General features: G+C 46.6%; 1 protein-coding gene across 12 annotated transcripts in view; it reads left to right on the top strand.

The window, feature by feature from the left end:
- The first annotated feature begins 17,294 nt into the window (after window positions 1-17,294).
- Window positions 17,295-20,742, top strand: part of KMT2C (lysine methyltransferase 2C) — a 197,622-nt gene continuing 194,174 nt past the window's right edge. For 11 of the 12 annotated variants that reach the window (XM_080386935.1, XM_080386941.1, XM_080386931.1 and 8 more), the window contains exon 1: window positions 17,302-17,481. In XM_080386935.1, the coding sequence (XP_080243061.1) occupies window positions 17,303-17,481 (179 nt within the window). In that variant the 5' untranslated portion in view covers window position 17,302. Of the gene's footprint in view, window positions 17,482-20,742 lie in introns of all 12 variants that reach the window. The other variant, XM_080386936.1, reaches the window with a different exon arrangement.

Here is a 20,742-nt window from a genome sequence, read left to right as displayed (position 1 = left end):
GGAAGACTGGTTTCTAGCCAGCTCTTCCAGCTTAATGAATTCCTTTCAAGGATGTGTGAAAGCTCCACTGAGACCAATGGTGAGCGTCCTTGGACTCCTCTAGGAAGGTTTTATAAGGGGTCCTGACTATCTTATTCTTATTTTTCTTCTATTTTCAGAGAGCGGTTAGAAAATAATCTGAAATGGTAACGCTACAGTTCAAATACTTCACTATGAGAACAGACCTAGCTGACCCATAAAGAGTCAGCAAAAGGCTCTTGGGCAGATTCAGTTCTATCCAGTACCAATCAGCCGGCAAACTATTACAATCTGTGTGCTGTCCATTCTGGAAGAGATAAACAAATATTTTCTTGCATCTTCCACATTAAAACCCCATTCATTTAATTAATGCACAGATCTGGATTTTCAGTGGGCTTCTACAGACATCTGCTATACATTGATATGGAATGAGAATACTAAGAGTCAAGGAAGACTTTGCTTAGATCAAATAAATACCTGTAGGTACCTTATATTTATGATACCTCTGCAGCAAAAGGACTTCCATCTGCACATTTACTATGTTATCAACTGACTTCACACATTTTCTGTTTCTCCATTAACAGACAGAAAGATAATGATCTGTAGGGTTTCTCTAGAGAGAGAGAAACGCTACTCTAGAGAATGGTTTGCTCTTTCAGAAACCATTCCTTCAATTGCTTCTGCCCAAGACATCAGGATGAGTGGAGGAAGTGAGGGAGAGAAATTATGAACTATATGGAGAGAACCTACTGAGGGCAATGAGTGGGAAAAAGAGGGATGTTTCATCTGGGGAGGAAAAGGCACAGGGCAATGGGGAAAAAGATGGTAAAGAAAGAGAACAGTGCATAATGCGCAGACAGAAGGGATGGGAGATAAATGCATGGAATAAAAAAAGAAAAGAGAATCAAGTTTTAGCCAAAAATTCATCACGAGTTCTTTATTTGTGTGTCTTCCCGTCCAGCTGTACTAGAATATCCTGATATTCAGCTTTTCCCTCAGGTACTAGAGCAAGTCACACGGCACAGAGAGTTAACGAAGTATCGCATACGCCAGCACATGCCAGACCCACTGCATACACTCTGCTGGACCCTGTCAGATTAATTTCTGCAACTGCTGTTGGTACACTGCTTTGTGATGTGCTACATAAATTATAACTCTTGTTATTATCCAAAGCTTCATCACATGTAGCAGAAATTACACACATACTAAAATACATGCCATTGCGTGTAACAAATAACCACGCAGGCCTACAGGCTGCCGTTCTATGGAGCTGCCAACTAGAGGGGCTTTTTTCTTTATCAGTAAGGTCTAATGTGTTACGTGTTTCTATAGAAAAGACATGCACATCAGGAGCATCTCGCCACAGTCTACATTAATGGGCAACATGCAAAAACCAGTCTTTCAACCAGTTTGGAAAGCTGAACCATAGATTCTAAGCATTTCCCGATTTTATTGTTTTTCAGACTACAGACAGAAGAAAATTAATTCCCTATGTAATTCCATTGAAATCTAGTACATGATCTGAAGGACTGCATTTATTTAAGCCTGTACCAATATTTATGAGATGAATTTAGGCCCAGAATGTGTTGGCTGATGGCCCTTTATTGGGAGATGAACTGGATTGCTTTACTGGGAAGACTCCCCAGCCACTGGGAGTGACAGTGGGGGATGGGGAGGAGGAAAGAGAATAAAAAGGCAGAACAGAGTGTCAAGACCACAATAATTAATGCTTACTGAGGCAGAAAAAGAGGACAGACTCACAGGATGGCAATTCTAGCATTTTAATTCATATGTTGTGGAGTTTCAAAGTCAAATCAATGGCCTGAATGCAGCTGTACCTACACAGAGCTGTACCACAAGGAGTTAATACACCTTTCATTATTTAAAAAACCACCACAACAAGCATTACATTGTCCTGCCAGATTAACAGAAGTCCTGCCACAGACTGCAGTGGAAGCAGGAACAATACAGGTGGGCCAATCTTTTAAACCTTACACATTTTAGATTTTAGAAATACATCTGACTTTGGTATTGCAGCAGCAGAGCCCTCAGCAGCAGCTGAGAGTGAGAGACAGTTCATTTCAATACGGGGATGATGATTTGGGTATATTTGAAAGTAATTAGCGTTAATAGAGCTAGAAAGAAGCTGGAAAAGATTACAAAGAAAGAGAGAGCATGAAGAGAAAGTGCAGTTCCTCTTCACAGAAACATAAGGAAGATGTAGACCCTTCCAATGTTTTGCATATTCTGGAGATGAATTTTCAATTCCTTTTCCAAGTGATTTAGAAGTTCCTAAGGCTGAAGAATATACTTTTTGCAAGACACATATTTTCCACAGTGCTTTAACACAGAGACAAAAAATACAAGTCCATAGTCTTAAATAGGTCATGATGCACAAAAATGTATGTGCCCTTTGAAACACTCAGCAAAGTGATCACGACTCAATAATGGTTTCCTCAGCTTTCTACAGGGGAAGCAGTTCAGAAGCAACGTGGCAGTCTCATGGAAATTCAAGGTCAAAATTAATAACAGAGCCCGTGTAGGATCAATTGCGCTTCTTTAGTTCAGTTTCAAATACTACTTCTTTGAAAATATTATGAAATTTTAGCTTGTCACATATGTTTGCATTTCTGAAACATAACATCCTTATGTATTCTGTTTGCTCATGTAGAAGCTGAGTCTGAGAGACTCCTACCTCATCTTTGCAATTAGACTTTGCCACAGCTATCTGTAATGTTGTCACCTCCAGAATGGATTACACAGTAAGTTAGGGCAAGGAGAGAAGGACCTTTGGGACCATCAGTCTGTGGACTGCAGAGAAGTTCTGACCAATGTGCCCATACAATATTCAGGCTCCACTCACTGCTTTGGATACTTCTTCAGTTCTAGGTATAATTCCTAGTTTTAGTGATAAACTGTTAAGTCTTTGATAATTTGGAACTCCGTTTAAGTATCGTGTCTCTTTCATATCATGAGTTGTTTCTGTGAGGGGCTTGGTTCTCCAAAACCAACAGCTGAGTAATTTTGGTCTGTACATCAAAACCTGCACTTGGTACATTTTGGGCTCCGTAAGTCAACCCAACCGTTTTAATTGTTACTGTTTTCACGTATTTGCATGCTTGGTTGGTTTGCCCCTTTGTTGCTGGATTGGCAGGGGTGGGTTAATCCTAGTTTCTTGCTGGACCTTTACAAAAGGCAGATCGCCTTCCAAGACTGGAGGTCAGAACATTCCTGGTTTTACAGGTGTTAAGCACAGATGCCCCAGGGGACTAAAGGAGCCCTGCGGAACTTTTCCTCTGTGTTAGCACAAGGAAGCAGTACGAGCCCTTCAACATCAAGCAGTATGGTTACGCACCAGTATGATCCCCTCTGGCCCAGTCAGGCTGGGGCTGAACCCTGAGATGTTGCGTAACAAAGTAAATAGGAAAATGTGTATGTCTGTAAAGAGAACTGTCACTGTTGGTAAAATGACTACTATGCTCCCCTTGAAAATGCAACGTGGTGTGGTACTTTGTTCAGGCACTATTTTTTCAAGCCACTATTGCCAGCTCGAAATGTTCAACAATTACAGTTTGACCCTCGAAATCATAAGTCTGTCTGTAAAATGATAAATGTGGAGCTCTTTTACTTTGCTTTCTGTTTTTTGAGCTGTTAGGGTGCACCTGGGTCACACTTACAAGCTTTATACTCTAACCATTAGGACTAGAAACTTACTTTAAATTAAAGAAAGAGGAAAGCTGAGTTTCTAACCTCATTACACAACTCCAGTAGCTGGAGTGTAAGTGAAACATCAAACATCACAAGACTTGTGATAAAATCATGAGTGCTGACAACATCAATTTAGAGTAGGAGGTGGGATAGCAGGGGAAACGCAGGGCAAATGGATTTACTTTTTATCTTAATGTTTTTACAGGCTGTCTACTTTTATCTTTAATCAGAAGTTTTCAGTGGCAGTTCTTTCTTCATGTATCTGTGCATGACATTAAAAGGTCACTTCTGCATGCCATTTGCTAACTGCATCTTTCTATCAGAGATAACATGAAAAGGTAGGTGTAGGTACACCTGGTGCTAATATCACAGCGAAGAGGTATATCATGGCAGTACAGGTCGTAAGTGCATGGCTGAAATGGTATTGAGAGGGATTCCAGTCCCCTGTTGTGTGTGTGTGAAGAATACAAGATGTTTCTCACGGCTATATTTACTGCCTGAGTGAAGAACATTGTACTGAGAATTTACCAGTAAAGCTCCACATTCTTTGAGGAATCGGTTGTTCTAAGGCATTCCTTGCTGTATCTTTTATGCCTCAAAATTATCTCAGTGAAAAGTAACATGGAAACTTACAAATCTACATATAGTTAAACCTTTCGCTAGAATAAATCAGTTGTAATTGAGCCAGGTAATTAACGGATCACTGTGATTATAGATCAACAGTCTGGCCAGAGCAAGTTCAAGTCAGTCTTAAGTAATGCCAAAGTGGCAGTGGTGACAAAGTTGTCAGTCGCCCCTCCACTATTAGAGTTACTTTCCAAACTGTGTTTTTATTTTTTTAAATCCTCCAGAATGAGGGAATTGTATGCTCACCAGTCCTCTCAACCACATGCAGAGGGTTGTCATTGCTAGGGTTCCTGGTCGCCCACCTGCTGTCATTGTTCTGATCTGCCACTGATGGGGAAAAATGCCAGGGCTGCAGAGTGGCGAGGTAGGAGCAGCTCCAGCACTATAAGTACTCCTGCTCTTATCATAATAATCCTGTGATTTATGGTAGGAGTTAAGCTTGATCTAATGGCCAGTTCCCTTCAGCTGCTTTGCACAGCTCCAGTGGTAGAAGCAGAGCATGCAAGTGAATTTCATGGTGATAAGCCAAAGTTTTTTATATGATGTAATGCTGATATTCTATATCTTCCACTCATTAAATAGGCTCCAGTCCCATCTGGGTGGGACTGAGTTCTTTAGTTCACGTCCATGGATGATTACGTTGCTAATTGGAAGGAGAGACACAACCGGTGTGTGAACCGAGAGGAGGTGCTGAGGGTCTGCAACATGGCCCTTGTCCCAGCAGAAGTGGCTCAGCCCAGCGCTGTCCCAGCAGAAGCAGACTGCGTCTCACGCTGTCCCAGAGCCTGGGCTCCACACTCAGTGTGAAGGCAGCAGGGCTGCCCAGGCCCTCTGCAAGGTGCATTTTTGCTCACACCTTCAGCCACGACATTGGCACTGCTCGCATAAAGCTGTAACTCTGAACTAGCATCAGCACTGGGAAAGGACATGAAGGCTGAAGTTAACACACGGCAGGATTTCTCTAAACCTTCCTCCTCCCCTCCCTTTATCAGAAGTGTATATTGAACATGGAATTTTCCCCAAAGAAATGACGTTAAGCCAGAATTATGTAAAGAAATCTGAATATTATCCCCTCTCAAATGTTACAAGCTTGGGAAATTCAAAGCAAGTATATATGCACAATCTTGCAGCACTGAAATGCACAATTCAGAAATCCAAATAACCTCAAGTTTGCTCTGATGTGATACATAACCAAGTGTCACACACAAGCATGAGAAAATTTTACAGTTCATAGTCTGAATTTAGTAGAAAAACAATTTTTAAAGGGAAATCAATTTTTAAAATAGGTTTCATAGCATTTTTCTTCCACATATTGCTACAGGAACAGGGTTTGACCCTTTCATTCTCATGCAGGTGATGTGATGTTTGGTCTGATTTGGATAGAGTCCATCTTTCTATAAAACTCAACTATAGAGGTCAAAGAAGGAAATGCATTGTCATCTCTGTCTGCTTTCTTGGGGGAGCATTGAGGTTAGCCTTCTGGATTTAAAATCTTACCGCAGAGACAGAAAACAAGATTGGCTAACCACAATGACTTGACTCAAAGAATTAGCAACGCTGACATAATGTAGGCATTCCTGAAAATCTAAAGTCAGAGTTCTGCCTATCTTTTAAAATAAATAGCAATCCAAAAATCTAGGGCAATAAAACTCCATAGGCATCTCAGAATTTTGCTTCAGCCAACATCAATCTTCCTTCTTTTCAGACAAGCTAAATTATACCGGTAAATCAGCAATGTTAGATCAGTCAAACCAGCTGAATGCAAAAGCTGCGGGAACAGACCAAATTTGTACTGTGTATACTGAGATGAAGGAAAACTGCTCATAAAGTTAAATCTTAAATAAACATGAACCCGTCGTAAGAGTACACAGGGAAAAGGAAAGACTACAGTCTAAAACTTCTGAGAGGGCTCTGATCAAATGTACAGTGGAGTGGGAAATGGACGTGGGTTTCTCTGTACTTCAGAGGCTGCAGCTTATGGAGCCGGAGGTTTAAAGGAGCTCAGTCAGACTCACTAAGAGGATAGCAATAGAGCCACGGAGCACTGGGGCTAACCACCCAGGAGCATACCCAGTTTGATGGATTCTGTAGCTGACACTGCTGGAATAACGCTGTTAGAGGCACATGAGCTAGCTGGTTCAAAGCATCTGCATAAACTAGGCCACTGCAGCACAGGCACTCCTGGGACTCACGCTCGCTACCCTTATGGATCTCATTGCAGTGGCTGAAGATGTGACATCCCCGCCTTTCTAGTGGAGGACTCCTTCCTGCCGAGATGGCAGATGCAAATGTGTGCTGACTCACTGATGCGGCTAGTAAACTTCCCTGTTAGTTTAAACTGATTTATGTTACAGATACCAAACTGGGAGCTGCTGAGCTTCAGGAGCAGCATGTGTTTGTTTCTGCTAATCATACTACAGTTTCAGTGAAAACTGGGTAATGGAAGCTCCAGCAGCTGAGGAACCGGTACCCGTGGAAATGCTAACCACACTGCAGGGCCCTGTGTCAAACCCTGGGAGGCTCTAGAGGTTTAGACAACCTTTTCACCAAGGGCAAGGTCCTCTTGTCTTACATCAGCCACATCTCTTCCACACAGACCCCTACATCTGCAGCTCCCAAACCACATGGGACACGGGCTTTGAATGCACCATTACAACCTTCCTCAAGCTTGCCACATCTGTAGGAACATAATGTCTCACTGCTTTGTAGGCACCCTCAAATAACCTTTAATCAAAGCAAATATTAAAGAAACTACAATAGAGGAATACACATGCACATATAGACAGCACAACCCAGTAAGTCATGATTTTGTCTCGCTGTAGGGCAGAGCAGCTCCAGGAGGCCTGTTGCTGTTTCATCCAGTGAGCAAGCTGTGAACTGTTCATGGCTAGGATCCACCATCCCCACACAATGATTTCGATTGAGGTTTTCTCAAGGAGTGCCCAGAGATGAAAAACTGGACTTCCCTTAATGCAGAGCTCACAACAGCTGCTATTGAGCAAGACATGAACTTGCCTGTAGAAAGCAGCTGAAAAAGAAGGTAGAAAGGGGATAAGGACTCGAGATTACCCATCCTTTCACTTGGGATTTGTTTGATTTCCTTTCACAATGTGATACAGTAGAGGTGGAACAGTCTACTAGATCAGTGAGTATGTCTTACTTGAAGAGCAGGATTAATATCTTCCCACAGCCATCCACAATGAAGAATGCTCCAGCTGCCAAAATAATTCTGTGCTGAATAGCGAAATCCACAGGTGGGAAGCAACTCTCGGTGAATTTGCTTTCTGGGGTGCTTAATAACCACACATACTTAACATCAGCACCATTCTCTCAAACAACCTAGAGCATTTCTTCTGTGGTGCCCTCCTGCCTGTTGGCCAAAGGGATCAGAATCCTGAGCTCAGTCCCTAAAGGCTGGATCCAAGCTACCAACTGGTGGGTTGATCCTTGCCAAGGCATTTTTGGAGGAATTATAAAAATCCCTCTTAGAGAAGGGAATTACATGTTGTACTTAGGCAAAACAGGCATTCCATTTATAAATATAATTACTTCTTCTATTTCATCAAGAAAAATTCGTAGTGAGGGATACAATAGAGAAAATTATTTATGTGTTGACACTTACAATCTAAATAGAAAACAGATCTGGCTGAAACTAAGTGGGACATCAAAAACATGAGAAAATATGTAACTGAGATTACCAGCTGGGGGGATAACTTATGACCGCTCTAGTGCATTCTTTCCAATGGAAGTACAGTCCCTCATTTTGCTTTATGTTTGGATTGTAATTATGTGTGCACTTATTTAACAATAAATGCACAAGCTTACTTTGCATTTATTGGCAAATTATCTTCTTTTGACTGATGACCTTGAACACGGCAAGGCAGGCACTCTTCTGCAGTGCAAAGTAGGGAACAGGACCTGGCTTGCACCTAGTCCCTCTGCTTTAGCGTGCTGTAGCACAGGCTGGGGAAGGATGGAGTCAGTACGCCATTCACACTCACATACAGTGACTGGATGCGACATTATCACCCAAGGAATGACTGTGACCCCATCTCCTGTATTCATATACATGCTCCTTTTATTCAGGCTGCTGTCTGAGTATGTCCGTTACTGCACATCTTCTGCTATAGATTTGTGAAGGATATTTTTATCCAGCATCTTCATTCTTAATATTAATGAATTATGACATATGGTGCACTGTATTTTTATAAAGCTGTAAGATACCATGGTGATTAACACCGTACAAGAACCTAAATAGAAGGGAACAGGGTAACAGAAATGTCCTCACAGCAGATATAGGGCTTTTGCTTGTTTTTAGGGAAAGTATCTCAGCTGCATGATTTTACTCTGTACATAAGAACTGTAGGAGTTCCGTAATAGAAGGCTCTACTGTACTTGACAACATTGTAGAGAGAACAAGAAACCTTATGTTTAATTTCTCTCTAGCCTTAATGAGGATTTTCAGATCAATTATGTAGGAGAGATTGATTATTCTAGCTCTTTTGATCATACAGATTTATTACTTTGATTTAAGAAGACAGGAGAAAAAAATGTAGGAACCACAAGTATACCCTTGTGTTTCTATATGTACATATGTATCTCCCCACATGTCCGGTAGGAAAAGATCCCAGCTTCAAAGAGCCTTGCAAATTTGTCCTGTCAATATTGCAGTCCACAAACAAAATCTACTCACTGAATCAGTATGGTAGTGAGAAACTAATCACATTTTACTTACCCATCCAAACAATGTAAAAGCCTGGAGACACTGCAAGGCTGCTTCAAATGGATGCACGCTGAGCACACTGCAGTAGGCTCAAGTGTGCCCACAGCTCTTCTTTTCAGACTGCTCTATCCTCACCCACCTGGATTAGGACTGCCACTGGGAGAGCCATTCCCCCCTGCATTACTGGATCCAAAGCAAGGATTTTTCTGAAGTGTGGCTGCCATTGAAAGAGTGGATTGTCTCTGGGCACTGGCATATGCAAAGCAGCCAGCTTGGCGGCTGCAGGAGAGTCAGGGTGAAACCCATGTGGTACAAAGGGGCTGAACCTGAACTTCTGGCTCCTGCTGGGCTCCCATGGGAGACAGGCAGGGGGGCTGTGGGGACGCCAAACAGCTGGCCCCAGGCTGGGAATCCCTGGGTGCCCTTTGATCCTCCAGGCCCAGGGCTGCAGGGACTGCCAGGACAGCTGCAAGGAGTGTGGGGAGATGAGCACTAGCAGCTCCCCATGCATCTCCTCCCAACAGTGCAACAGAGGTTAAATAAAAAAATGCATCGGGGAAAGGCTGCTTCTGCAAAACTGGTCACCAGCAAAGAAAGGCAGCCAGGCCCCCAGGGATGGTCTCCTTGCCTAAGGATGAAATGGGATTACGATGGTAATGTTTGCTGCACTGCAATTAAGGTGGTGGCAGGACTTTCATTAAAAAGTGTGTTTTTGTTGAGGGGCTATGGCTTGGAGAAAATTTTTGCTCGGGGCTGAAATATAACATTGCCCTCAGCCAGAAAACACATGCAGAGCCTTTATTATGTATGTAATTTAGAATCTTGGTATAGCCTTGACTGTGGAGGCTCTACTATTGTTTCCATATGGGTATGTAGCTAATTGGTTCAAAACATCAGTTGTTAAAGAAGTAAAGGACTGAATTCTGGCTGGACCTCCTGTATGTGACATGCTCCCATTAATTGTCTGTAATTAACTTCAAAAACCAAAGGCCAAATTCTTCCCTTCTTACTCAGACATGTAGTTTTATTGAAGTAAACAGCTGCAAACAGGATTGGGCTCCTACTGTTTACCTGACTACAACCCAAGGCACCTGCCTCTCCCACATTACAACAACTCCATAAAAAGTGAGGTCATCCCATCTGGAAAAGAGATTATTTCCTCGCAAAACTGGCAATACATGATAAGGTCATTTCTACTAATAGTATCTAAATTCCTATTATGATAGCACCCAAGGCCTCATATAAGGAACCATGACCCCTGTGCACTAGGTGCTGTACAAAACACAGAATAAAAACACAATCCTACTCAAAAAAATGTATGATTGAATGCACACAAACAAATCCTTTCCCCTGTTTCATGGCCAGGTTTGTATTATTTCTATTAAGTAATCTGAGTGCAAGGCACCACTCCTGCAAACAGCAAACACCGCTCAGACATTTATTTAACTTTCTGCATGATAAAGTCCTAACTTCACACCAGTCTATTGTCTTTCCCCAGAGGTGCACACAAAACGGCCAGCCACTGCCCTGCATGCTTGCTACTGATTGTGGTTTTTTTCCTGGCTTGCATATATCTGCAGTGCAGCCAGCATTCAGCATGTACTGGTTTCAAATACTAATTTTATTTTACTCAAACTATTAGCAGTCAACCTTTTCGGATTTAAAAAATGCAACTAATAATATGTCATAAAATATTATTTCTCTGCTGACCACCACCACCTGTATGTCAGAACTAAAACTCAGAATATTGCGGTTTATAAAACTACTGTTTCAGAAAGTTGTAAGCAAGATGGGAATTGCAACAAATTAGACAAGTCACAAAGAATGGAACTGAAGTTCACAAGTAACTTGTGGATACTTCATGTGACTTCACATGGATGCAAACAAAATACAACATAACACAGCAGAGTCCATTGTTTCTTAAAACAACAAAGTATATGAATTGCTACTTTAGGAAGAATTTCAGTGTTTCTGCAAATGCTTAAACACAACACAAGCTTTATTCAGGAGGTAGTTGTCTTCAGTGAAACTATATATGCATTTAGTCACTTATCTGCCTAATTTAGCATCCCCAGGATCACGCCTTGGTATGGAATAACAATGAATTTCAGTGTAGTGCATTAGCTACCACTTGTCAAAACAGGAATGTAAACAAGTGATGCCCTTAATAAGTGCAAACGTGCAAAATTAACATTCCTAATAGACAAACCTTCTCCACATAGGAAGGTATTATTAATAATGCTACCAAAGTCAGGCAAGCAAAATTCCTCATGTGGACAAACTCACTGCTATGCAAGTACCTTTTTTGATTTCATTTAAAAAAATTAAAGAAGTTAATCTGAAAAAAAGCCAGAAGATGCCAGAATGAATGAGTCTGCATGAGGGTTATAGTATAACCACTAGTTTTAAATTCACACTTTGGCATGCACAAAAAGAACATTTTCTTACGAAGATAAAAGCCTCCACGTGTAATAACTCGATATATAGACAAGCCCTAGGGGCTTGCATCTTGAGCACTTAACATTTTTGGCCTCGTCTTAATGGATAAAAAAGGTGTGTTTCTCAGTCACATTAGCCCAGTCAAAGTAGCTTAATATGATGAAAAGGCCTTAGGCTTTGGTGAGACTAAGGTGTAAAGGTGTGAGGTTAGCACATATATCACAGCGTGGGCAATGCTGCCTTTAACACATACTAATCAAGTCAAAGCAGGCAGGGGATGGGGAGCCTGGACTGCATAAGCCAATGTTCATACAAATTCTGGATTAGTTTGTGCGGGGAGTAGCTGTTGAAGAATTTAAATCAGGATACTTCACGGTGGGGAGCAGGTGGGAAAACAAGAAATAGAATGAAATGTTTTTTCCTGGTCGACTGTGAACTATACTGCCTCCAAAGAAAGCAGTGAGATGGATTTTAGGGGGACTAGACCTCCACAGAATCTGTCCATCGCTCTGGAGCACCTGACAACTGGAATTCTCCAGCTGCCTGGGAATGCTGGTCAGGATGAGAAATGAGGCTTATTCCCTACCATCTGCAGCAACAAGCATCTCGCCACACTGCTGGAAAAGCTACCATCACTCAAGGGTGTGTCATACCAGGCGGTGGTGTTGCCTAAAGTAAGACAGATCTACAAGATGGCAAGTAAGCAAAACTGATGAAAAGAAGAAACAAACATTTCAAGTTTAAAACTAGACTTCTACAATGCATTTGTTAGCGTACGACAATTAATATATGCCAACTTTTCTTTTAGTTCAGCCAAGTTTAGTACAAAAAATCTAGGAGACATGGATTTATATGAGGTAATTCTAATTTTGCCACTTGATTTAGGCCTTTTCTAGAACTCCTTTAAATTACCTTGGGTTTGTTTTGTTGTTGTTTTTTTTTTTTTTTTTTTAATACTGAAAAAACCACAGTAAATCAGCTATGTCTAAAGTACTTGGGTGAATATGAATGCAGATGTAAAAAACCTACCATGGGCAGTTGATACAGTTACTACCCTCAACTGCCCATTGCACATTTTTCCTGCAGTTCGCTACTCTTGCAGCAAGGATAGCCAAATGCACCAGCACCAAAATCTCCTCAGTTTTCAGAGCAGCATATTGAAGTAAGCAGATGATTGCTACAGTCAGTTACCAGTTTAGCACAGGTTAAGCGGTTCAATATACTGAACATTTAAAATGTTAGCATGTGGCTGATGTATCTTAAATGAAGCCTTTGTGATAACTTGGTGAACTTTTCTGCAATGGAAACATGTGCAAAGACAACAAAATTTAAAATTATTTGTTTTATGAAGAGTTGTGAACAATTGTTAAACTGGCAGAGTTCTGAACCAATGTAATAACAGAGAAAGTATCTGGATCCCATTCCAGGCAGAATCTGGAATACTTTTGTCATTATTTCTGTAACATATACCTCTTTAGTTGTATAATGGCACAATGGTATTTTCATACCAGTTGTCAATTTCCTGTAATTATTTCTAGAACGGGATAATTTTCCTTAACTAGCTGATTTAAGGCAGTGTCCTGTCTCCAATTTGTTCCTGTTATGAAAGTATCACTCTTTGTCATAAAGGACATTGGGACAACTTCAGATGTTTTTAAGTTAAAACCGTTAGCATGCCTTGTTTATTCAGTACTGCAAGAGTCTCACTTGTATTTCAGAAGCAATTTCAACACCACGGAAATATTTAAAGAAGGCTAGAACTCAAATTCTAGTTGAAAGTTTCAAATCTGCCTGCCCTTGAAAGTAAAAACCCCCAGTAAATCAGGTGTGTCAGTTCACCTGAGTTAAGTTTACAATTAACTAGAAGAACTCTTACCACTCCGTAAAGCAGAGGACCTGTCCATTTACTGTTATATCTTTGCCATAAAAATGTGTGTCTTCCAGAGATAATTTATAATAGGTGGCCAGTGTGGGCCAGGTATAAACATAAAAAATTTCCTGACAGAGCTGTTCAAATGTCCTGAATCAACAAAGCACTCCTACACTGCATTTATGTTTGGCGACACAATTTCTTCAGGCTTGTCCCCCTGCCTTCACCTGAGCGATATATAATGCTAGCATATAGTTTCCTACTATTCCATCGCTGCTTTAGGTTCCTGCTCACAAGTCTCTCTCAGTCCTATACAGTTCTTCACACCTTTGATTGCCACAGCAATGGCAGCAGCAGTTCACAGAACAGACCTGCCTAGCTTTGTTTGGACATGTAACGAGAAAAGGCACAGTCGTGTATGAATAGGTGCAAGTCCCTTAATGTGCTCATGGTCCCACACCATGCTACAGCAAAGCTAACTTCATCCTGCCTCCACTCAGGTTTTACACTGTTAGCTACATATAAATATAGTTAATATAAACAATGGAGACAAAAATTAAAAACGTATATCTGCTTTTGCGCAAGAGGCAAAGCCCAAAGCTCAACCACTTCCAGGTGATCTAAAGGAATTAAACAATGTTTACATGGGAGGGCTGGATGAACCATGCATGGACAAGTGAATCTAGTAATTTCACTGAGCATATTTCTGCTGTGGGATGTGACAGTTATTCCCCATACACCTAGCAGTTGATCTGAGCCCACAGCATGCTCACGTGTCTTGGCTCCAATCAATTTGCACATGCATAGTAGCTCTGACACATCCTAGGCTCACCCAGGCCATTGCACATGTGCAGTAGATCCACACATGAACACTCAGTGTTTCAGGAGATGGCCATTTTTTTTAGCAGACCAGATGGCAACCTGGCAACTCTAGCAAATGCCACACCAGCAATCCCACTGTGCAGAGGCTGTGGCCTTTTACTTCCCTCTCCCTCCCCTTCCCTGCCTTTTTTTTTTTTTTACTCTCTACTCCACCCAAGTCTGGGCCTGTATAGCACTACATGTTTTTAGTTAAACTATGCTATCTTGGCCAAGTAAAGAAAATTCAAAGGCACTTTCTTCTGTGTTACATAACACGTAAACAGATTTAAGTCCCCGTATCCAAAGCTGTATGAGCAATATACCTATGCTGTCGTTTGCTGACTTCATAACAAACATCTTAATTTGGCAGAAATGAGTACATTCTCAGTAACAGGGCCGGGAAAGTCACACCAACAATCCAGCTGTTGTCTTTACATGGCTGAGCAGAAGGGCTGGCTTTATAAAATTTTTTAATGTATGTATGTGTATGAGTATCTGTATAGATGGGGATGAATGTTATTACCTCTCTCTCTACGTATAGATGTTCAAATGTCACAAAGATTTAATCTAATGACTCACAAACCTAGGAAATCAACCAATGAAGGCTTTTTGTTAGGAAGTGATTCCCAGGAAAACAGGCCAGCAAAAGTCCTATTTGCCACAGCACACCACTTCCATTTGGTATTTCTGGAGCTGACAAGTGAGAAATTCGGGCAGGAAGAACAGTGCAAGGCTCTGGATCGCTGTGCCATTATTTTTAGTCACAGAGAACAGTGACTAATAGCTCGTCCCCCCTCGCTGTACCCGTGTGCTGCCCTGGGCCACTGTATCACCTGGGGCTCAAACAACCGACGCCTCAAGGCCAAGGAAGCAGCCCCTGGGCGCAGGGCTCTGGGATGTCTGGGTGCGTTGGGAGGCACACACGTCTGGCCTCCCACGATTCCTGTCAAGTCCGGCGGAGTTCCCCAGCACGCCCCAGCCCGGAGTCACCTCGGCACCCGCCGGGCAGCAGCGTTCCTGCCTTTCCTGCCCGTACGGCCCACGCCATGATTCAGCACCTGGGCCCCCGTGACTCCCCCCGCCCCGGGCAGCGGCAGGGAAGGACGCCCGGGCCCGGGGGCCCCGCGGGCTGCCGGCCGCGGCACCAGGGGGTGAGGCCGCCGCAGGGGCTGCCCTCAGGGCGGCGCCCGGTGCGGAGGCGGCGGCGGGGGGCCCGGGGCCAGGCGGGCAGCAGCGCGGCCAGCTGCGCTCCGCGGCCGCCCCGGGAGGCGGTGCGCGCCGGGGCAGGGCCCGGGAGGAAAGTCCGGGGGCGCGGCCCGCTTCCTCGCCCCGTAGCCGGACTTTTCTCTGGCTACGAGGCCGTAGCGCTCCCCCCACCACCCCCTTCGGAGCCGGAGTCCCTCCTGGCCTCCGGGACACGTTAAATCCCGTGTAATGAGGCTTAACCCCGCCCCGAGCCGCGGCGCAGCCGGGCGGGCAGGCAGCCAGCTAGGCCCCTGCCCGGGGGAGGCCCCCCCCGCCGCCCCGAGCGGCCGCAGCTGTTCCAGCCGGAGCTGCTGGAAAGCGGCCACGCTCCCCAGACCGAGTCTCCCTCGCACACAGCGCTGAACTCTGCTCCTTCCCTCCCCTCCCCCGGGGCGGCCGCGGCTCCCCGCCGCTCGCTGCCTCCCCCCCCACCCCGAGCCGCAGGCGCACGGCGGGGGTAAGGGGAGGCTCCCCGCCCCCGGGCTGCAGCCAGCCGTGCCCGGGCTCCCCGCGGCTCGGGGAGAGCGAGCGAGCGCCGCCGGGCCGGGCATCGTGCGCTGCCCCCCCCCGGAGCCGCCGTCCTGGCGAGCTCAGCCCATGTGCGGGGACGGGGGCGGGGGCACCCTGCCGCCGAGCGGCCACTTTCATCCCGCCGGGGCGTTTCTTTTTTCTTTTCCACGGGGCCGTGGGGAAAATAAATAAAAAACAAGGGCGGGGAGAGGGCGGGGGAGCGAGCGGGCTGCCGGCCCCCGCGGGGCGCGGTGGGGGTGCGGAGCGCCCCGTGGCGCCGCGTCCCGTCCCCGCTCCGCGGCTCCGCGCTTTCCCCGCAGCCCGCCGCGGCAGCCAGCCCGTGAGGTCAGTGTCGGCGGCGGATGGGTGTCTGCGCCGTGGGACGGGCGGTGGACGGGCGGTGGGCGGGCGGGCCGGGCAGGCGCAGTGTGGGGCCGCGGCAAGGGGAGGAGGGCGGCGGGAGGGCTCTGTGTCTATGTGTCGCACTGGCAGAGGGGGGGAAGGGAAGGGAGGCGGGGGGGGCGGGTTACACACCGGGGCAGCAGCGGCAGCAGCGTCGGGATCCCTTCTCCACCCCGCGGGGAAAGGGGAGGGAGGCGCCTCCGCCTCCTCCTCCCCCTTCCTCCTCCCCCTTTTTCACCCTTCCTCCTCCTTCTTTCCCCAAAGTTAAACTTCCTGCTCCCGGCCCGGCTGGGAAGGGGACGCGGAGCCCGGCCGGACTTAGCCCTCGACACACACAACAGCTGGAGCTGTCAAAACTTCCTCCGCTCGGCCTCGGCCCCTGCCGCCTCCGCCGCCGCCGCCTGCTCCTCCTCCGCCCCCGGGGGCTCTGCGCGGGGGGAGGGCGCAGGGCCAGTGTACAATGAAGCGGCGGCCGCCGCAGCCGGGCAGCGCAGGAGCCGGAGCCGCCGCCAGCTCCCGGGGCCTCTGAGAGGGGGGGGGGCGCCCAGCGGCGGGATCAGCCGCCTCTCGCTCGCTCTCTTCACCTCGCCCGCCACCTCCCCCAGCCCCGACAGACCCCGCCGAGCCGGGGAGGGGGTGTTATTGTGTGTGAGACCCTTCCTTCCTCTGCGCTCTTTCTCTTCGCCCCCCCCCCCCTCCTGCTCTCCCCATGCTGCTCCCCCTGCTACCTGTGCTGGTCGGCGGCGGCTGAGGCCAGCAATGCGAGGCGGAGGTGGAGGAGGCGGAGGTGAGGAGGAGAGGAGCCGCGGGAGCAGGAGGAGCATCGGGATCCCCATCACCATCCTCATCTTCATCCTCATCATCATCATCCATGTGTCTCTCTCGTCCTGCTGACTAGGATGTCAACGGAGGACAAGAGTCTGGTGGTGGCGGTGGTGGAGCCGCCTCAGCAACAGCAGCAGCAGCCCCCCGAGCCTGGAGCTCCCCCCCCAGCAGCAGCAGCAGCAGCCACAGACAAAAGACCTAGGGGCCGGCCTCGCAAAGATGGCGCTTCCCCTTTCCAGAGAGCCAGAAAGAAGTAAGTTCAGCGTTTGTGTGTGCGAGGCAGAGAGGGGCAGGGGGCAGGCAGCCAGGCGCAGGCAGAGCTGTCAGCGGAGACTCGCTGCTGGTCGCCCCCTCCCTCCTGCCTAATGCCATTTTGAGAAGGGCCCTTCTTTCTTCTCCTCCTCTCCCCTTTGCACTTTCCCCTCCTCCTCCTCCTTTTTCACCTTTGTCTTCCTCCGCCCGCTCTCTCTTTTCCCACTTTTCTTTCACCGTCCCTATTCCTTTCTTCTCCTCCTCCTTCGGAGTTTCTCTTCAGCTCGTCCCCCTTCACCCTCTTCCTCCTTTTTCCTTGCCTTTGCACCTTCCCCCTTCTCCTTTTTGGGTGTCTTCTCCTCCAGGACGCTCGGCTGCCTTCAGCGTCGCCTGGCTACTCCCTGTGCTTGACGGTAGTTCCTCGTCGCTTTCCCTTTTTATCCCCCCCCCCCCACTGCCCCCACCCTCCCCCTTTTTTGGGGGGGGGAAAAGAAAAGACGGTTCTCGGCGGGTGGCTTGGCGAGCCCCGCCGCCCCCCTTCCCGCACCGGGCGGGTGCTGGCTGACGCGCACACCAAAGTTGAGGCAGGAGTTTGTTCGCCGCCGACCCCGCCGTGTGCTCGGAGGTGGGGAGCGGCCGGGGGAGCTGTCAGGCGGCGGCCTCTCACGGCGGGACAGTGGCGAAGCACAACAAACACACGGGGGGGTGCGGGGGGGGGTGGTGCGGGTGCTTCTGCCTCGGCTCTGGCAGCTCCACCGCGGCCTCTCCCCGCCGGGGGCGCGGGCGTTCGTTAGCCCCAACGGCCGCGGCGTGTCCCCTCCCCCCCCGCCCCGGGGGCCGCTCCCGGCGGGGCCGCTCCGCTCCCCTCAGGCCCCTCAGCGCCGGGCGGGCGCGCACAGGGCCCCGCAGCGCGGGCACCCGCCGTGCCAGGGCGCGCTGCCCCTGAGAGACCCGGGCGGGTATGGCCGCGCCGGCGCTGCTGGGCGTGAGGGGCCGCGGCCGGGCAGGGAGAGGCCTGGCGGCCCCGCCGCGCTGGCTGCTGCTCCCCGCGGGTTATTTTGGAGTTGGATGGGTCTCGCCGTGACATACCTGATGGCCGCGGTAATAGGGCAAAACGGGGCGAGTGCGTTTTGAGAAGAAACGTGAGGACTGTCAGCGGAACAGCCTGTGCGCTGGGAAGGGGGCCGGGGCCTGGGGGCTTCAGAGTTTGTTCCCCTTTGTTTTGAGGGGACGGTTTGGGTTTGACACCCCCTCCAGGTATATGCGCTGCGCCAGGTGAGTTGCTGGCGCTTCGCTGAAAGGCCACCCCAGGCCTCGCCCTCCGTGTCTGAATCGGAATCGTTTGGGTTGGAAAAAAGACCTTTAAGATCCAGTCCAACCACACTGTCACACTGCAAGTTCAAAGCACTTCAGCGAGGGATTCTGCTGGGCTGCACCTACAGGCACGCAAAGGCTGCGCTTTGCTCCCTATACATTGCCTTTCACAAGTACATGTTACATAATTATCCCGGGACAGAACTGCCGTCAGTCCGGGATATATGGATTCTTTTTGTTGTGGATGAAAGTTTCCCTTCAGAGATTTCTGTGTTCCCCCCCCCGCCCCCCCCTCCCAGTTTTGACCAAGCTGCATTGTTTGCAGCTCCCTCTTTTAATGACCGTATGTATTCGCTTGGTACAAATTTTCCTATAGTGATAGTTGAAAGTAGTTGGCAAACACACACACAGTAAAGTTCCTTGGTTCATCTCCTTTACGCTTAGTTTTACACAGTTTTTATTCTACATGTAGAACCCAAACCTAACATAGGAGACCTTCGGACATTTTATTTTAAAAGAAGTTTAAGGAGGATAAATGCAAACACAACTGAAATGTGCTGGTCTGCACAAAAAGCAAAATAAACATTATTTGTGAAAACTGGCATATCTTGCAAGCCATTCTGAGGTGGTGTGTGCGCTCTTGATGAAAAGTGGGTGCTAAAGAGGTAATTATTTTTTTTCAGTTGGGTTTTTGGTGTCATGGGAATGTTTTTGTCTGGTTTTAGGAGGAAATTAATATTTCATGTAAAAATATGTACTTATGCTGACATGACTATAACTGTGTAAGAGCTGGAAATGAAATTAGCTGAGACAAAATTTAAAATTAATCGGTACTCATTTTCTTCATGCTGTGATTGTTCCTGCCTGGTATGGTGCTAAGAGTCCTTCCTCATCTTTGTGGAAAACATGTAATGCTGGTAAAGGTGTTATGACATAAGTCATAAATGCTTTTAGAACTAGGGTTTCATCAAAAATAGTGTTTTTCTAACTTGCACAAAGTAGGTATAGATTGGTCGTTTTCAGTCGCATCCATTTTGGGCAGGAAGTGGTTTTATTTTCTAAATTTTGCTATTTACAGCATACTGATTACAATTAGCTAAGCAAATACAGAAACAAAAAAAGTGAAAATATTTTCTATTTTTTTCTTACAACTACTTGGTCCTGTTCCTTTTCACTTCTGTGCTTTCCAGTTGGATTAATGTGCCTCATGTAAACCAGATAAAAGAGCATATGTCAGACCATTTTCTGTACTGTAATCACATGTCTAAATCACTATTAGCTAGTCAAATTGTTCAACTGCTTTATCCCATTATAGGAAATGTTCCACTGAATGTTCAGTCTAAGTGCAGTCTAAGTAATGATAAAACGAAGAACTCCGCATTAAACCGGAAAAGCCAAAATAGAATAATTTCTCGGCTATGGATGCCTCCATTAAGGACAATACCATATTGGAGAATGCTGTAGGTTGGTATTTTACCTTCTTGAAGGCCATGTTTTTAAGCAAATTTGATGAGTTTAAGTAGACAGATGGAAAACTGCGTTGAATCTGCTGCTATGAGATGCCAAGGATTCTCAACTCTTCCCAGAAGTAGGCTTATGTTAAGGGAGTTCTTCAGCAGGACAGCTCTGCGCAAGTCTTTGTCATCCCACGTTTTACCTGGTTATCAGTAAAAATTCCAGTAGTACTATAGACGTAGGTGTGTGTATCGGGAACATACTGAGGATTCCTATAGCTGATGACCTGGGAATCAGTGGTGTTGATACCTGGAGAGTTAATGATGGTAGCGCGTGATGCTAGAGCAGCTTTTTGCCATTGTTTGAAGGATGTAGCTTCATGAACAGCTTTGTCAGGAGACTTAATCTTAGGTGAACAGTTCATTTTTATTATTTATATTTTAATTGTGCCTGGAGGCCAGGGCACCATTATACTATGTACAGTACAAATGCA

Source organism: Falco punctatus (genome assembly GCF_963210335.1).
Source record: "Falco punctatus genome assembly, chromosome: 4".
NCBI classification, from domain to species: domain Eukaryota; kingdom Metazoa; phylum Chordata; class Aves; order Falconiformes; family Falconidae; genus Falco; species Falco punctatus.
The sequence above is the reverse complement of the archived record's forward strand: the minus strand, read 5'-3'. Positions and strand labels throughout refer to the sequence as shown.